General features: G+C 41.7%; 1 protein-coding gene across 1 annotated transcript in view; it reads left to right on the top strand.

The window, feature by feature from the left end:
* The window catches only part of ELOVL2 (ELOVL fatty acid elongase 2), a 51,005-nt gene extending 34,879 nt beyond the window's left edge, over nt 1-16,126 (top strand). The window contains exons 4-8 of the mRNA XM_021536528.3: nt 7,532-7,609; nt 8,167-8,338; nt 10,048-10,172; nt 12,318-12,452; nt 13,065-16,126. Coding sequence (XP_021392203.2) covers nt 7,532-7,609; nt 8,167-8,338; nt 10,048-10,172; nt 12,318-12,452; nt 13,065-13,193 — 639 coding nt within the window. The 3' untranslated portion in view covers nt 13,194-16,126. The remainder of the gene's footprint in view (nt 1-7,531; nt 7,610-8,166; nt 8,339-10,047; nt 10,173-12,317; nt 12,453-13,064) is intronic.
* Nucleotides 16,127-19,882: the final 3,756 nt, after the last annotated feature.

Below are 19,882 nucleotides of genomic sequence, written 5' to 3'. Positions count from 1 at the left end.
GAACTCTCTGACCTTAAAACAGAAAGAAAACATAGGACCACATGTTTTCTCCACTCTGGAATAACCAGTATCCTTTTAGCTACAATGCTCCAGGTGGAGGGGACATCCAGCTTAGGGCCCAGATGTGTGTTCTGCAGGTCAGTATAGCAAACTCTGCTCTGTGTATTACAGAATTAGCAGATCTTTCTGGGGGAGACACCATGCATGCAATTTTTTGACCCCTCTAACCAGACACCTGAAGAGCTGGAGAGCCTCACCAAGCAGTAGCCAAAAGCACACTTTTCACAGTTATATCCCCATGAAGAATATCTTGAATGCATCATAAAGAAGAATAACAAAATATTTCCCTAGTGACAAATCTTGTGGGGTGTTTCCTATTCAGCACCTGTGTTTGTTGGGCACAATCCCACCACTAAGGTTTTACTTTGGGGAAGGCATGGCACTAACCAAGTGGAAAGGCTGGAACATTCTGGGATTTCCCCATCCTGGGCTGAACCATCAAGCCCATGCTGCTTTCATATAGTGTTTTAGTCATGCCAGACTACAATTTATCCAAGATCTTTGAGGCACAAGGACACCAATCTGGAAACACAGGCTGTTCTGCATCACAGCTATCCTTCTAAAATCTGGGATTATATCATAATTCTTGGATTCTTGTCTAAAGATAGGCAACCTCTATAGAGAGATATTCTTCAATAAATATTATTCACAGATGATTTTACAATTTAAATTTTTAGTCAAAAGACACCCCCAAAACCTGCCTTAAAGCTTTCTAGCTATTTTTAAGACTAATTTAATGACAAGTAAAAGATGATTAGTGGTTACCTTCCTCTTTTCATTGAGTTATCATGTAAAAGTGTGATGGCCTCAGCAGCTTTGTGGTGTGCTTCCCCCCAGCCTCTTGGGTATAGCAAGACAGTTCAGATGTTGCATGCTTGTGGAAGTGTCATGTTACAGGCAAGGAGCTGATTTCTCCCTTTAAAAACAAAAAATAAAGGAAAAACTTGTCTGATTATTAATAGCTGATCTCTTTTATTAGACACTCATAATCTTCTCAGGCATTCCATTCTAAAATTTATTTGAGATAAAAAAGAAAATGTAGTTTCTCTCTCCTTCCTGAAACATTGCCCTGTGTCACCTCCTTTTCCTTGGGATGTGACCATCAGGTAACTGCTTTTAGGACTATTTTGTCCAAGTCTATAGATCTAGGGAGGATCTGCCATTCACAAGGACTAACTTAAGTCTTCGGTTGCCAAGGTCAGTAAGTGATTCACAGTACTACAAGTCAAGCCCTTCCTTGTACTACACAGATAGATCAGTCTCCTTTACTTAGTTTAGTGAAACTTCAATTGCTTAAGAATAGTGGTCAGCATACCCATAATAACATTCTGTTCTGGTTTTTTTCACAAGAAGAACACTGGTGCTCATATTCCTGCTCTGAACTTTTAAGAGGAATTTTAATTACTTGAATACTAACTCCATTATTAGTTTTTCTCTTTCCTTCTTAACTGTTTCCATATAGACAGACCATGTACTAGATAGACCATTTCAGTTGGAAGGGGCCCACAGCAACCACCTAATCCAACTGCCTGACCAATTCAGGGATGACCAAAAGTTAAAGCATGCTGTTAGGGGCACTGATCAAATGCCCCTTAAGCATTGACAAGCTGGCAGCATTGACCACCCCTCTAGAAAGCCTGTTCCAGGGTTTGATCACCCTTGTGGTAAAGAAATGCTTCCTAATGCCCAGTCTGAATCTCCCTTGATGCAGCTTGGAACCTTTCCCAGAAATCTTATCACTGCATCCCAGGAAGTAGAGCTCGGCACCTCCCTCCTCCTTCCCACCCTCAGGAAGCTGTAGAGAACAATGAGGTCACCCCTCATCCTCATTCTCTCCAAGTTAGACAAGCCCAAAGCCCTCAGCTGCTCCTCACAGGACCTACTTCCACCTTATGACACCACCATGCCATAAGGTGGTGACCTTTGTTGCCTTCCTAGTACATTCAAGGATCTCCACAACCTTCTTAAATGGTGGGTCCAGACCTGCACACAGTGCTCAGGGGGAGGCTGATGCAGTGGGATAATCCTCTCCCCTGGCTGGTTGTGCTGTGCTCGATGCACTCTGGGATGAGGTTTGTCCTTGGGGCTGCCAGGGCACACAATGAATCACAGGGAGCTGCTGCCCACCTGCACTCCCACATCCCCTTCCACAGGGCTGCTCTCCAGCCATTCCTGCCCCAGTTCATACCTGTGCCCATGACATTCCATCTCAAGAGCCAGATCCAGCATTTGGATTTGTTACAATTCATCCCACTGATGACTGCCCAATGCTCCACTCTACCTCTCTGCAAGGACTCTTGTCCCTCAAGAGTCAGCAGCACCTCCCTGTTTCACACCATCAAACCTGCTAATGGGGCATTCAATTCGTGCCTCCAGATCACTGACAGGTATTTGGAACAGCACTGGCCCTAGAACTGATCCTGAGGAACACCACTGGTGACTGGTCACCAGCCAGATGTAGCCCAGTGCTGATGCCTCACCCTCTGCCTTCCTCCTGCCCTGGAACAAAGGGAAATACCTTATTGCTTCTAGACATTTCCTCTCTGAGAAAGTCCAACCATGCACAGAGATTTTTCTACAAGTCAAAAGAGCACAGAGAATCTGCAGTCAGTAGAAATTGCAATATCCATTCAGAAAATCACATTGCTTTTCTTTCACAGAATTCACGGAATCCCAGAATCACTAGGTTGGAATAGACTTTCAAGATCACCAAGTCCAACCCATGCCCTAACACCTCAACTAAACCATGGCACCAGTGCCACATCCAGTCTTTTTTAACACATCCAGGGATGGTGACTCCGCTGCCTCCCCAGGCAGACAATTCCAGTACTTTATCACTCTTTCTGTAAAACACTTTCTCCTAATATCTAATCTAGGTTTCCCTTGACACAGCTTGAGACTGTGACCTCTCGTTCTGTCATTAACTCGTTCTATCTATGGATAAGATAAGAAAAACAAGCTACAGGTGTGAGATTTTTGAATTTGAAAGCTTGAAATGAGCAGGGCACAGGTCTCTGGGTCAGGCTGTTTGACCTTAGTCTGCTACTCAGTGAGGTGAGAGGATTACATCATCTTTTGGTACCTGCTGCCCACTCCCACCCCTGAAACCTCTGACACAGGAAGCAGCTTTCAATTCTGAGCACTTTGATTCCCCAGTTACAAAAATAAGACAGGAGTTGGACTGATGTGACAAAACAACTCATGTGAATTCTCATGCTGTTTATACTTGAGTAGATAAATAGAAGTAATTTCTTAGTGTAAAAACAGGAATCTGTTAAGAACGACATGAGGAAAACAGGAAAATATGAAAACTCTTCTAATTAATAGGATGTTGCTACTTAGCAGAAATTATTCACAAGGCATCATTTTGCTCTTTGAGTGATCTGTTTTTCCAAATAGCTTCAAACAATACTTGTTTTAATATTATTTTCAGAATAGGTTACCAAGAACACAAAGAATTCAAGTAATTAGTTTCTAGGGGGAGAGATTTTGTGTTTCAAAAGAGAGAGAGGATTTCTCATCCCTTTGATAGATCCTGCACTTGCACCATCTCTGAGTGATTAATAATACCATCAGCTCTGCAGAGTTGTGACTGCTCAGTATACAAAAGAGAAAGTGACTGAAACAGTACAAGTAATGTATGGTTCTGGTATCAGGAAAAAAGAGACCTGGTACCAAAATGTCTCATGTCAATGTGCTGGCTTCTCCTTCCAGATATGCTCATCTGGCTCATTTGGCACCACTGAGTGAGCTACTTACCTTCCACATCATTCAGAGCCAACAGGAAAGTCATGGCCTGGGATCACCAGGAGCCCATGAAAATTACTTGCTGCTTTCCAAATTTCCACTCTTTTTTTTTTTTTTTTTTTAAATTAGGAATTTAGCTAGAAATCTTGAATGTTGTCATGCAAAGCAGAGGAGACACAGCAGTATGTTAGTCACCTGCAATGGAGAATATAAATGTTGAGCTACAGAAAAGCTGATGTGAAAGACTCAGAGTAAAAAAAGTCATAAAAGATACTCCGTCTAAGCTATTGGCTTTTGAAATGCAGACACAAACCAGAGGAAACTCTTCTGAAAAGTAAAATGACTGGAGAATAAGCAAACAGAATGGTTTGCAAAATCTGGCATTTTTAAAGTCATGGAAAAATGAACAAAATAAATTAACTAAAACCATGCAGTCATACAGACTGGTATTCTGACCCCAAAGCTTACTCCCCATTTTCATGCTGATCATTTTTAAAGAGTTGCAAATTACCTAATTACCAAGTTAAAAAATTGTGATGTCCAAAAGAAATATTAATGTTGAAAATAAATATTTTCTTTATGAGCCTATAAGGGATTTTTAATCTCATTTTCCAACATGGAACCTTTGAATTAGGTACTTGAAAAAAATAAACCTAAAACCTTGAGATACTACTGGGCTCACCTGTTCAGCATTGGCAGGAAAGCTTCAAAAATTTTGTCAAGACACCCATCAGGATGATTGACTCCAACTCCTGGCCCTGCACATGACACCCCAACAGTCACACCATGTGCCTGAGAGCCTCGTCCAACACTTACTGAGCTCTGTTGGGCCTGGTGCTGTAACCACTTCCCTGGGAAGCCTCTTCCAGTGCCCAACCACCCTCTGGGTGAGAACATTTTTACTGATATTCAACCTAAACATCCCCTGACAGAGCCTCATGCTGCTCCCTCGTGCCCTGTCACTGGTCACCAGAGGGAAGAGATCAGTGTCTGTCCCTCCTCTTCCTCTCATGAGGAAGCTGTAGCCTGCGATAAGGTCTTTCCTCAGTCTGCTCTTCTCCAGGGTGAAGTGACCTCAGTTGCTCCTCACACAGCTTCTCCTCCAGACCCTTCACCATCTTTGTTACTGCCCTTTGGATGTTCTCTGACAGCTTGATATCCTTTTATATTGTGGCACCCAAAACTGCCCCCAGCACTGGAGGTGAGGCCGCCCCAGCTCAGAGCAGAGCAGGACAATCCCCTCCCTTGCCTGCCTGGCCATGCCGTGCCTGGTGCCCTCAGGACAGGGTTGGCCCTCCTGGCTGCCAGGGCACTGCTGGCTCATGTTCAACTTGCCACTGACCAGGACCCCCAGGTCCCTTTCCATGGGGCTGCTTTCCAGCCTCTCATTCCCCAGTCTGTCCATAGATCCAGGGTCACTGTATTCCAGGTGCAGAAGTCTGGTTTTTTATCCCAAGGACTATTCCATCTGTTACCCTCCCAGTCTCCTGGAGATGCAACTAGTTTACTAATCTGCACAATGTCAGGAGGATTTGGAGCCCACATAATCATTAGGTCCACTTTTTCCTTCAACTTTTATTTTTCTTTCTGTTCCTCCTGTAAGCTGTCTCTGGAGCAGTTCTGTTTTGAAGGACTGTAGTAATTCAGTACCTTTCCATCTCAGTTTTCAGTCTTTGTTTCTCTTTAATATTATCTTTTCTGGAGTGGCAGGCAGCCTCTGGAAAGGTATCTAACATTTTGCAAATGATCACTTTCTTTTTCCTAGCCTTCATACAGCCCCTGCAACTTACAGACGTTCCTCCACAGCTTTCAAATCACACCAGTTATCCTGAGCCCATTTGTCTGAGAACTTAGGACTTGGACTTCTTCTGTGCTTTTGTAAGTAGTCAGTAATACTGCTTGCAAACCTGCTGACTACACCAATTTTTGGTGACTGTGTGTTTTAAGGTCACTTAACAAATCACTGTTTAATGTAGAATTAAAACACAGCAGAGTTCTTTGGCAAGGTTTGCTCTACTGCTTACAGACAGCTAAAAACAAAACAAAACAAAAAACAAAAAACCAGTATCAATTAATCCAGATAAAAAATAACCCCAAAGTATCTCCATGGAGGACTGCAGCTCCTGACATGTGGTGAGACACCACCTTCCTTCCTCAGGGCTTTATCCAGGACCCGCTGGGCAATCAACCAGCCCACAGTCCTGACCTTTAATACACAAGGAGACAACATGCAAAAGATTTTTCAAAAATCAATCCACTGTAATCATGTACAAATCAGAACAGTTGTAATAGAGTAATGCAAATGTTGAAATTTGCGTATTTTCCTAGCAAATTTCTGTGAACAGACATTTTACCTACTGCAGCAGAAAATTTTGAGGTCAAGTTTCTTCAGCAAAGCAGAAAAATGAGTTAGTTGTAAAGGAATATGTTTGTTTTAATTGTTAAATATAATTTATTGATAAAACACTCATTAACAGTATTGTCATCTCTCTGCAATTTCTATGGACTGTTTTGGCCACCTAAAACAGCTAAGTTCATATTACAGGGACAATCACAGAGTTTGAATTCAGACAAAAAAAACAGTAGAAGACCCTGGTTCTCCAGGTTTCAGTGCATTTTAATGTGAATTTATAATAATCATTCTAGGCTACTTTCTAATCCTCTGGATAGTATCAATAATATTTTTTAATGTATTTACTCTAGGAATTAATTTTGTTTGATCACTGAGACTGTCTCTGCTTCACTTTTGTATAGACTGTCACAGATTTAACACAGAACAGTTCTTTTCATTGTGTGCTAGAGGGAAAAGTTCTGTGCTGACACACATAATCCCTGTGAATGTAGCTCCAGAGCTGAAAGCAATCCACTTCTCTCAGCATCTTGCAATTCTGCTTACAGTGTAACACTTGAATGCATTTCTCCCACCTTCACTCACTGCAGTGGCTGTAGAGGGTGAGAAAAACATAGAACATAAGTTGAGAATAAGCAAGACCTTTTCAAAATCAATGGATTCTACATGGCATTTATAAGCAAGAGATGATGCTCCCTCTTCCAAAAGGGCTGCCAAACGCTTTAGATGGCTGTTACTATAAAAATATTCCATATCTAGACTACCATATGGTTTTCTAGAAACCTGCTCCATCCCAGTGCGGCACTCTGATGTGTCATTGCTCTGTCTGCTTCCCTTATGTGACGTGCAGAACCTAAGAAATTGCTTGTGTGCTATTCATGTCTCCATTCAGCACTGTGCCTACTCTCTTTCACTTCCTCCTGCATTTAACAGTGTAGAATAAAGTGACATGTATGGCATTAGGAAATATTTCTCCCATTGCACTACTTTGCATTTGCCTTCTGTTTGCTTGGCAAAGAGGGAATTTTTCTCAAGGACAACTTTGCACAAGTAGCTGTGTTAAGCTCTGCTCATACTGCTTCAGAACAAGGATACACCATTCCAGTGCTTTGGAGGAAGGATTTGGAGGTGCATTGAATGATGAGAGATTTTAATGGGTGCCTTGAAGGCTCTAAAGACAGAAGAAATGCATCATTTCATATCTCCAGCTTAACTGATGTTTTCCCCTTTCAAAACAAGATATAAGCAAGTTGTCTGGTTCAAGAGCATCAGTTCATGGAAGGAGTGGATACCCACCAGTGAGGACAGAACAACTGCAGGGGGAAAAAGCATTCCATCTGTTCATGAACGTAATTCCTCTGTTTTCTGTTCCAGCTCATCCTTGCCACGTGGGAAGGCAGCTACAACTTGCAGTGCCAGAACCTCCACAGTGCAGGGGAGGCTGATATCCGGGTGAGAGACAAGAGCAGCTCAGCCCTCAGCATTCTTTCTGTTTTAACTGCCTTTAACTGTCCTAGGACATATCCTGAGCTCTGATAAAATAGCTCTACTCTAGAGAAGGATAGATTTAATTGTATTGCGTATCAAATTTAGATTTTTTTCAAAAGAAGACTCTGGCAGTAAAATCTGTCCAGTGTCAAGAAAATAGCAGTACCCTTAAAAAAAACTGAACAAACAACCCCAAAATGAAGCAAAAAACCACCCACAAAACTGTACCTTTGGAAAAAACCCAACAAAATAATTAGAAAACCCTTCCTCAAAGCTTCTATTTCTTAAATTATATTTTGGTAATTATATATTTATACAATTTCTTAAAAGATTTTTTTTTTTACAAAACTGTTTCATTGAGAAGCAAAATAAAATTGAAGACAGAGCTTGTACTTCTCCTTTAATAGCATATTAATGCCTTCTGGGAAGTTATAGGCCTAGGGAGTGAAGAAGTACAGTAATATTTAAGCAATTGTATGGACAGATATTGATTTCCCACTCCTTTGTTCTTGCTTGTACAGGTAGCCAAGGTGCTGTGGTGGTATTATTTTTCCAAAGTAATTGAATTCATGGACACTATCTTCTTTGTACTGAGAAAGAAAAACAGCCAGATCACCTTCCTTCACGTGTATCACCATGCCACTATGTTTAACATTTGGTGGTGTGTTCTGAACTGGATACCCTGTGGGCAGAGTAAGTCTTTGTTTGCTTCATCACCCCGGGTCAAAGTCAGCTGCAGCTGGGGAGGATTCACATCACCATGCAAAGGAATTGTGTCACTGTGCAATATGAGGGCACCTTTAGGGTTCAGAGCCTTTCAAGCCACCTGCGGAACACAGCAAAGTTAAAAGTATGGTTAAAAGTTCAGGCCAAAAATACCTGAGTGTTAAGCTCTAGATTTTTCACTTAGCTGCCACAAACTCATGTATTTCCTTCTCTTCAAACCACATTTAAGCACCACAGTACTGGGTGGCACAGAGGAGCCAGCACATACAAGACCTACTCCAAAAATAGATGCAGGAAGAGCCTTTATCAATCACAACAAATTAAACCAATGTCCCTCTTACAGGCTCAACTCTTGTATACATCAATCCCTGCTTTAGCATGATACTTTACTTACATAGTCACTAATTAAAATACCAGTTTGAGTTTCTTCTGGTTTGTATGAAAATACATCCTCAGAAGGTTATACCAACTGTCATCATCTTCCCTGTTAGGAAGGGATCTATGATGCCACAGGCTGGTCACTTGGCATTTGTATAAGAAGTCCAAACAGCAGAGAACTACTTCAGCTTTCTCACAGCAGACACACTTTTCCAGGGCTTCACACAGCTAGAGGCTTCCTGTGGAACTGCTTTCAAAGTTGAGAAAAAACACAGTTTTTCTACAACTTATTAGACTGAGTCACCTTAGCCCGTTGTAATATTTTGTAAAGAAACTTGTTGCAGGTCTTTTTCAGAGCTAAAAGCAGAATTCATATTTGTTGGCACTTACTGTGGACAGCACAAAATCAAAGTAAATCACTGTCAGAGACAGAAGCAGGGATCAGAGATTTCATAGCGATTAGGAGCTATTTCTAGAGGTGTAAACAAATCAGTGGGGGTTTGAGCTTTCTAATGTGTGGTCCCCACATTTTACACTAGCACTGCACAACAGTAATTAAATCAGTAGCTAAGTAATTAATCAGTGGTAAAATCAGAACAACTGGTGAGTCCACCTTGTAGTTGTAGTACTGCCATCAAACACACAAGCACACAGCAGAAAGTAGCGCTGCTGCTTCTCCACAGTCTGCAAAGTACAGAGGATGATTAATTTCCTCTAGAACATTCGCTAAATGTAACTAATAAGAGCAGCAAGTTATCATCTGGGATGAAATTCTGTGAAATGTGCATCTAGCAGAAGAGCCAATAAAGAAAACAAAAGTGATCAAACACAGGTACAAAAGGCTGGTTTCATTCAGAGTAAAGCCTTTGCTATTGCATCAGAGAGAAGGAATATAGATGTCTCCCAGGGTCCTAAGCTGCATACCAACAGCAAAGTCATCCACAGCAGTGTTTAAATCTTACAGGAATAATAGAAAGACTCATAGCAAGAACAATTTTAGGAGAGGGGAAAAAATAACCTGTAAACTACAGGATAGGAAAAAGTGAAGAAGAAAAATATCAGATAAAAATACAAAATTCAGCAAGAGAACAATCTTCTACAAGTATCATCTGGTTTTTCAATTATCCCTAGGAGAACACCTTTACACAACAGGAATGTCTTTAGCAAGGAATAAGCATGAAAGGAACATTTACCATATGCAACAGATTCCATATAGGAGCAATACCACAAGCAATAATATCCTCTCTCACTTCTTAGAAGTTAGTATTTAATTTTTTTCCCCTAATGGATTTTTATAGGCTTCTTTGGACCCACCTTGAATAGCTTTATCCACGTGCTTATGTATTCTTACTACGGACTGTCAGTCATCCCTTCTATGCGCAAATATCTCTGGTGGAAGAAATACCTCACTCAGGCACAACTGGTATGTATCTGTCTTACTTTCATTTTTAACTACCAGAAATCCTTCAAAATGTGAGCCAGGACTAAATGAACTATAGGTAAACATTGTTATTTACGCAATTAAGCCAGTTAGAATTTAAGTATAACTAAACTATCATACAGGATAAGTTGCTAGTGCAGCGTGATAAAGTTTAATGAAGGAAATTATGCTCAGAAGTGTTTTCTGTAGAAAACAAAAGTAGAAACTCTTCAGTCCACAAAATTCTGTTAGTTTTGAACCATTGCATAGAAAATTACTACTCCTTAATTGTGGAAAAAACTGATTTAAAAGTCACAAAAGATGCCTGACAGAGCCAGCCAAGACAGACCTCCCCTGCTGGCCAAAGCTGAGCCCATCAGCAAAGCTGGGAACACCTCCGTGATACTGGATTTATTTAAGGGTGAAAAACATAGCACAGCAGCTGAGAGAGAAAATGGGAAATGTGAGAGAAACAGCCTTGCAAGTGCCCAGGTCAGAACAGAAGGAGGGAGTTAGCATCAAAAGTTCCCCTGCAGCCTGTGGTGAAGCTGTTCCCGTGCAGCCCATGGAGGAGCTCATGCTGCAGCGATGGACATGTCTGCCCTGAAGGAAGATACATCCAATGGGAAATAGGCTTCTATGGACCCATGGAGAGAGGAACCCACCCTGGAGCAAGTTTGCTGGCAGAATCTGTGACTCCTTGGGGACACACATAGGAAAAGCCTGTTCCTGAAGGACTGGACCGTGTGGAAGGGACCCATGCTGGGGCAATTTGTGAGGAACTGCAGCTCATGGGAAATACCCACACTGGAACTCTCTCCTTTGGGAGGGACCCCACAATGAAGCAGGAAAAAGAGCGTGAGGAGAAAGGAGCAGCAAAACCAAAGCAATATGGGCTGACTACAAACCACATCCCCCTGCACCGCATGGAAAGAAGTAGAGGAGTCAGAAGTGAAGTTCAACCTGAGAAGAAACAGGAGTTTAGAGGAAGGTGGTTTTAATTTTATTTCTTGCTATCCTTTTGTGTTATTAATTGGCAGTACTTGAAACTAATCTTCCTCAAGTCAAGTCTATTTTGTTTATAACAGTAATAGGTAAGTTTTATCAATTACAATCTCTATCTTTATCTCAATCCACAAATTATTTTCATCTTATTTTCTTCCCCTATTCTACCAAGGAGAAGGGAGAGAGCTGCTGGGTGGGCAGCTGGCAGCCAAGCCAGGTTAACCCAAAACACAGTAGTACAACTACAAAATGCAAAATTATGTAAACAAACTTTAGGCAATACAGAAATTGACTGACTTCTAAAAGTCTGTTCCACCTGTTGCTGTACCTGAGGACCTGAACCACATCAAAAGTTTCTATCAACAAGATATGAGGTTTGATATGAAATAAAGTTCCTTTTACTTTTTTTCTCTTAGGGCCTGTTCATATTATTTGGAAATTCAGATGTTTGCAGCGAGCTTTAAAATGCCTGTGTAGAAATTTGCTTAGCAAAAGCTGCTTCTCTGAGCTGAGACCATTCTTGCAGGTGAAACACAGTGCCCTGTTGGAAATGCACCTCAGTACTCTGGTTTGAGGACATAATTATCTGTCCGAGGAGAACGAGGTGCACCACTGTGGGCTGTGGCTCACAGTTCTAAATACAGACAAGTCTCTGCAATTCCTTCCCTGTCTCATTTTTGCTTCCTTTGTTCCCTCCTTAACTCTATTAATGCAAGTGATAACCTATCTGAACTCCTCGGACCCGAGTTTCACATTTTCTGTTCAGACTTCTAAAGCTATTGCCAGGAATCTTCAGTCTCCTCCAGTTCCTGCCCAGTAACAGAGATAACAACTCTACCTGTCACATGGACTGGAAGATAGAACAAAACCTACTAAATCTGAAAGAAAAAAAAAAAAACTTCCCTTTTGCCAATTATGCCTATAAACTTACTTTAAGAAACCTCTGACCCCTTAGGGTTTTATTTAATTTTACAAGAGCACCATTTTAACTTAACACTCACAATACATTCAGAGGTTATAAAGGGATACTTTTCAAGAGTACTCAAACTTTCTGGGAGCAGGACTAGGGGACATTGCTGTGTGTGGTTTAGCTAGCATTGACCCTTTCTCAGCAAATAAACCTGCATTATTTTCTCTCCACAGATCCAGTTTCTGCTCACTATTGTGCACACACTCAGCGCAGCTGTGAAGCCATGTGGATTCCCATTTGGCTGCCTCATGTTCCAGTCCTCCTACATGGCCACACTGGTCATCCTCTTCATCAACTTCTACATTAAGGTAAGCAGTCTTCTGAGAGCTCTCTGACAAGGATGGGGAAAACAGGTCTTTTTGGATAGCAGTCTGGGTGGACTCAGATGTAATGATCATCAGTGCTTAAAATGTATTAGTCTTAAAATATATACATCACTTAAGAATAACAGATACAGTCTGAGAGTTACTCAGTGATGATGACTTCCTCATTGCAGCTCGACTCTTCTGCACTTGTATAGCAGATCAGGTACTGCATTCAGTACGTACAAGGTCTGAATTTGCTTTGGTGGACAAATTTGAGTTCTGCTTCTCAGGGAAAAAAATAATTTAGAGCTTTGTCTTTGCCTTGTTTACTTCAACATCTTTTAGCAGGGAGTGCTCTAGCCTGCCTGCATGCATAAAGCTTTTAGTGTACAAGGCTTGAAATCTCTTTTGACATTGAGAAGTATTAGATAAGACTAGTAAGTAACATCACCCACAGCAGTGAAAAGGCTACTATATCCCTTAATGCAGTCTGAAGCAAATATATATATCTGCATCAACAAGCAGCAGACAAGCTTCATTTACAGTTAACCAGAAGTAGTGTTTTGTCAGGCACTAAATGAATCCAAACATTTATTTTGGATTTTGCTTTTATAGACATACCGGAAAGCACCTTCAAGAACAGCTGTAAAGGAACCCCCTGTCACGACAGAAATCAAGAATGGTTTCCATAAGGACTACTTTGCTGCTGCCAATGGATTGCTAAATAATAAGAAGGCACAATAAGTATAGTGTTTCCTATGATTTTTTTTCTAAAGCAAAAAAGAAGAAAAAGGACTGAATTACAAGCTTTAGCTTAAAACCTATTTGATTACATTTATCAGTTCTTTGTACCAGACATTTATTAATGTACTGCTATTTAGGTTTTAACAAAATGAGTAATTACTTGTCTTGTCAAAGATCACCATCAGAACAAAGAAAGCCAAGATATTTCTCATGAAAAAGAAAACCTTTCTGATCTCTAATGCTGACACAAAAACGCCTTATGAAACACTTGATGGATAAATCCATCAATGCCTTCAAAAGGTTAGGACTCTATTCAGACTAACAGTCTACACTTTCTGTGCATGAAAGAGGTCTTGAAGCAAGGCTCCACAGTGCACCCAGTACATCCAGCTAAACTGCAGTCAAGGCCAGAAAAATAAAGGAGGGGTAGAAGGCGAGAATTGTACCTTTTCCATCACCATACCCCTCTTTTCTTCTTCTCAGCAATTCCCCAAAGCATGGTACCCTAGTAAGGTACCCTTTGATCCTGTGGAAGCCCTGGGGAAGGACATGACAGAGAGCAGAGCCCAGGTGCACCATCCCATAGTTTGCAGGCAGTTGTGCACTACGCTCACTTGCTTTACACAAGTGCAACATGATTCAAATCCCAGGAAGGCTGTCGGGAGCTTTCTGTTTCAGGGTTGGTAGCCCCTGGCACTGCCAGGGAATGGTATTCTGAACACAGAGCAAAAGAAGTCACTTTGGATGTGCTAAATTAATAGGAGTTCTAGGTAAATGGATTTTGAAAGAAATAGGGTCATGCCAACTTAAGGAAGATAAATCTGTTGAGTGTAAATGCGTGTAAAGTTAATCCTATACAAACACTGCTAACTCAAAGCAAACTGCCATGCCACATATCATTAGACTGGAAGATGCAGAAAATTTGAGAAGTGACTTCAGCAATGAAGTTACCCAAGCAGGTTATACAGGAATTTCTGTGGCAGGTGGACCTTACTCAGACTGGTCTCCGGCTGGAGGAACAGACAGGACTGAGACACAAGCCACTGGAGAAGTAAGGATATATCTGCTGTTTGCAGTTATAAAGGTGTCTCTCTCCCAACAGATAGTGATGCCATCTTTGTTGCTTCAGTGAACTGCATTTACCCCCACTTAAATGGTTAGAAATTAAGAATACCCAGGGTTAACTTAATGGGTCTGCCCTCCCCCTTTCCTCATTTAGCCCACTTTATTTCCTCTACTAAAAATAGACACAGACTTTTTTCATCACAGTGAAGTAGTTCTGATCTCTTCAATTCTCATGTATAAAACTCTCTCAACAAAAACAACTTTTGGAGCCACTCCAGCCCAGCAAGTCCCTTGGACTGAAGCAATTCTGTAAATGAAATACCACCTCTCACTCCTGTCACCTTTTAGAGTCCTGGGGCAGGAGGAGGACAAAACACACACCTAGCCAGCACAGAGACCCATGCAGCCACAGAGGGCACACATGGAGAGGAGTCTGTCCCACATCCTGCTGTCCAATTCTTCTCCAGCTCTAGAGGGTCAGTTATTCCCTCCAGATATCCCCATTTAGGTGATCTGCCATCAGGGGTTGCTGGAGACTGCAGGCATAAAGGCAGGAGGAAGGTTTATCCCAGGGAGCAGTATGGACACAGGGCAGCCAGCCTCACCAGGTGCAGCCCAAGAGACCACAGCCATGAGGGCTCATGGATAGGAAGGAAAGAGACTGAGGAAGTGGTACAGCAGGGGATTGTCCAGCAAAAGCAAGAGGAGAAAATGGCATGAAGAAGGGTGTCTTGTGTCAGAGTTCTGCTGGACTTTGTGCTTGAAAGTCTCATTGAAGCCATCTGTCTCCAGCCAGTTCCAGCTCCATTGCAGTGTGGATGAGACTTTTCTGCTCCAACAGAAAACAGAAATTCCCAGAATGCTACAGCAGAAGCAGTACCTTAGCAGCCAGACTGCTGAACTTCATTGTTGTAAACCAGGTAACCAAAATAACTGCAATATTCAAACACTTTTACACCTGCCTAGACCTAACTGGTGCATATTGACATTTGCTCCCCTCTTCATGAAGATGGCCATGAAACCTCACTTCCTGAAAGTCTGTGTTTTGTTGTATTTAACATTCTGGGAAAGCAGCAACCCAAAAGAAAAAACCCATACAAAAACACCCAAGAACCCTGCATTCACAAATCCTAGACACTGTATGCACATCCTATTTTTCACTGGCTCTTGTAGAACTTTTACAGGTATTTCTGATACTGTAAAAATCCCAAGCTGTAAGAAATTAGTGGGTTTGACTGAAGGTGTTTTACGCAGGCCTGAGTACAGGCAGAGCTTCAGAGCTCTGCAGAAATCAGTTTAATCCTGGAAGCCAGGGTAAAGGCAGAGGAATCTGAAAGAGCTGACAAGTCAATGAAGAAGGCAATGAGCTGGACCATTCATCCAAGACAGGCAACACAAGGGTTTTGTGGCCCAGCATGGATTTTAGGCTGAGTGGAGTCCATAATCTTTTGATGGCAAAGCGTGCATTTGACTATCGAGGTGGAAAGCGTCAGCTGTGCTAAGTGTTAAGGTTTACTACAGCAATCAAACCCACAGATATTGTCTTTTGTTCTGTTGAAACCTCATTCAAAAGAAAAAGAAATAAATGCCTTACTTGAAATTCAAAGGGCTGGGGAAAAAAAAAATAAAGTTAAAAAAAAAAAAAAAAAAAAAAGGAAAAAACCAGATGGTCTCAGACCTTGCAGATCCAGAAGACCTTGCAGATCCAGATCAGCCAGGAGGGCTGGAATCAGGTATGTTTAAAATTCTTCAGATATGTCTTAACATCTTCAAAATGTTGCAACTGTGAAGAAATAGAAGCATTGACTTTTTAAACTGATTTTCCTGTAATACATAACACTGTAAATAAATTTTACTATCAGACTGTCTCCACTTCTCCTTCGGGCATAAAATTGGGCTGGTAACTGGTTACTTGAGACTGCTTTTGTTCTCCAGATTTTTCAGAAGCATTTTACGGTATTCACATCAGATTGAAAAACAATCTCCATAACTTAATACAACATCTCCACTATTGGTATTGGTGTAAAGCTCCCATGCAGTTTTTTTGCCCCTCTACTTATAAAATGATGGGCTTTTGAACAAAGGTAATATTGAAGCAGAGAACTCATTTGTTCAAAGCTTGTACTTGCCCATCAAGTCCTCATTTGATTATCAGATTGTTTTCAGATGGAAGCTGATGGTAGACAAGAGGGGAGAGACAACAGAGAAATCAAAATCTCAAGAATCTCAGGATTTTAAAAATAAAATTTCCTTCTGATTGAAAATACAGAATAGCTCTCAGCTGTTGCTAGAAACATGTTTATTTTCCAGTGCACTACTCTATTAGACACAGTTCTACTGCCTGCAGAAGCAGCACCTGTCCCTGTGTGCTCCAGCTAACCTCAAGCACACCTTACCAATAACAGGGTGGGCTGTCCCCAGGCCAGGGTAAACACAGCTCCTCTGCCCACTTCCAGCCAAAAAGGACACCCTTTTTTCTGGCTTTACACAGCCTTGACATGAGGTAGCTGTAAGCCCTTGGGTGGGCCACTGCACTGTCACAGAGCGTGCAGGTAAACAAGCATTTGGCCCAGCACCATCCTCTGAAAGAGATGCAGCATTAATAGCAGAGGTTATAGTCAGTGTAATATTAAACCCTATTTAGAGCTTAAAATGCATAAAGTTCCTTAGCCGGAACTTTTCTATTTCCCATTTTTTTCTCTGGGTATTGGTGCATAGTTTTTGCACCTCAGCACCTACATCTTTGTTGTTCTGGCTCAGAAGTGTCAAGGAAACTGAACAGGTTGAAAATTGAGCTATATATATTTGCACTGAAAGGAAGAAAATAAAAGAAAATAGCTGGATTAATAGCACTTTAAAAAGCATGAAGAGGGAAGGGCAAAGGAAACCTGCCAAGGTCAGCTACCTACCTTCCAAAAGGTAATTTTAGGATAACCCAATTATATATCTGTTGCAGAAACCAAATGGACTTCAGACCTTCAGGAAGTTTGAGGTCAAACATATTTAATTGACCCAGTAGTGCAGGAAGCAGTATGAAATGGGCTGTCCAAAATCAGAAAATGTTATTTCTGGCCCAGATGTGCTCCCCAAACACTTCTACTGCCTACAGATGGAAAGACCATTAGTAAACTCCAAGGTTTTCACCTTAGGCAGTTCACAAGTTATCAAGCTGGAGCACACTGAGCCTCTCAAATGCTAAAGTGTCTCATATGAAGGGATAGATGAGTGCAGGGGTAGAAGGTATTTAAGCAGTGTGACATCCCTTTCTGCTCTCCCATACCTATCACTAAAACATCCTTTTGGGATTCAGACTTTTCCAATAAAACAGTTAAAACCAAGTGTAAGTGCATACAACACTATGGCAATTTTTACTAAGTAAGGAACCCTGATTTTTCCTTTATCCATGCTCTCTGAAGTGCTCAATAGTCACCTTCCAAGCTTTATAGTTATAGGTTATCCAGAGATGGAACAATAAGACACAGAAATGCACTCTAAGTTATCTAGCAAAGATACTTGGATGAAAAGTATTCCTAACTTTTTACAGTTAGAGGAGACACCAAGAGAGCCTTCTGCCGACACACATGAAGAGTGAGGAAATGCAGCAAAACAAGTATTTCTCTACATCTACTTCACAGTGCTGACAAAGCTTAAATGCTTATTAAATGCTTAGCAGCTTGAACTTAAGAGAGCAATTAATCCATTCAAAACCTCAGCTACAAAAAAAAAAAAAAAAAAACAAAACCACTACTGTCATAGTTTGAAAAAAAAAACCCAAAACCACACCACCTTAAACCAGAGAAAGACATCCCATCTCCACCTCTTCCTACTTTAAACCTTCCCTCTGGGCACAAACTGCTTGGAGATGCAGATGAAGGAGCCTAAATAGGCCAACACTCATCCCAAAGATGACATGTGCCCCAAGGGTGTGAGCTCTCAGTGCTGTTTCTGTGGCATTGCAGAATTCACTGCACATGAACAACCCCAGTGCAGGCAGCTCATCTTGATTCTTCGGTCTGCTTCACATCAAGCATCCTGATAGCCCAGTTTGCACTGTCATGTTGGGCCAGGTAGTGGGGAATAAAAGCAGGGAATATAGGCATTTATGTGGGAATTAGTGGAAGGCTCACCTTGGAATTTAGGAGTGGGAGCCACACAACACAAGGCATCCCTTTACATTCACCAATGAGAGCTCTGAATCACAGTAAGAAGCAACAGGGCAGTTCAATATTTATCACACTCCTACAGCCAGAACCTAGGGTTACTACTCAAATAGTGAAAGCCCCAAATTTAGGACCTGGCTCATCCAGGCAGTAGGATAGCGATAAGATCAGATTATTCAGGCTGGTATCTTAAAGCCTCTTTTGGTTAATGACACTGCTGGGGCCATCAGAGTATATCACCACAATAGTGGGGCCAGAACCTGCTGAAAACTCTGTTGCCAAGATACAAAACTAGTTTTACCAGACTAAAGCACAGCTGCTTACAGAGGTTATGGCTTCATCTCCCAGAAGTCACAGCTGCTTCAGCTGAGAGCTTTGAGAGTCCAGAATTAAACAGCAACTGTAAGAACACTTAAGAATAGCAGGAGGATGCAGTGTAGGCAGGTCACTAGGGCCAGGGCCAGCCCTCCAAGAAACAAGCACAAGTCAGTGAATGTAAAACCAGCATTTCAGCCCTTCACATTAGGAATAGGAGGGGCAGACCAATAGATCTGAGCTTTTGGAAATGGCAGGGTTGAAGAAGTATTTTCTTTTAAACCACCCCAGGAAGAAAGCACCAAGTGCAACTTGATGTGGATGAAAAAACTTCAGCTCATGCCAGCCCTAGTCAGGACTACTTAAGAAATAAGCATAAAATGGTAACACTATGGCAACAGCAGCTTCTTGCTGTGCTGGTGTTACCCCTGTGTGACCTTCTCAAGTAGGAACAGCATCAGCCCTATTTCAGTTATGAAACAAACCCTGCCAGGGTTTGGGCTTTTGTTATGAAGATATATTTTGTGCAGGGGAGGATTTCCTCAACTCTAACCCATACAGCAATCTGAGGCTGGTTCTCTAAGTTAAGGAGATAAAAACCCAATACCTGGAAATCTGCCACATTCCCACAAATTCATTAAGGTGCATTAGCACTAATGCTGTTTTTGCAAGAACACACTCTCTTGTGAAGAGTAACTATATTCTGGGGAACTCTGTCACACTCTGCCACAGCAGAGGACAGTATTGAATAGCATGGGTTATCTGCTGCTTATTTCCAGAGACCTCTGATGGTATTTCAAGTCTAATCCTTGGTGTTGTCCACTGTATTCTGAATTCTCCTTGGAACCAAAAGTCACTGGTGGCAAAAAAAAATTTCTCCTGCTTCACTTCCCATTTTCTGTTCAGTTCTCTGAATTTCTTGCCCTCTGCAGTCTCCAGCTTGCTGTAAGGCATCTGGACAATGGAGCCCTCTCTGCTTTCAGCTCTACAATCCAGAATTGAGTGGCAATGGTGTCAAACCAGCAGCTCCCACACTTGCATACACACAGGAGAGGCTATACCTAACACATCCTATGCAAGGCACACAGAACTCTAGAGCACCTTTCCAGACACTCACAGTGCATCAATTTGAAGGAAAGAGTGAGACTG

The sequence above is a fragment of the Lonchura striata genome, chromosome 2 (assembly GCF_050655825.1).
Source record: "Lonchura striata isolate lonStrDom1 chromosome 2, ASM5065582v1, whole genome shotgun sequence".
Classification (NCBI taxonomy): domain Eukaryota; kingdom Metazoa; phylum Chordata; class Aves; order Passeriformes; family Estrildidae; genus Lonchura; species Lonchura striata.
The sequence above is the reverse complement of the archived record's forward strand: the minus strand, read 5'-3'. Positions and strand labels throughout refer to the sequence as shown.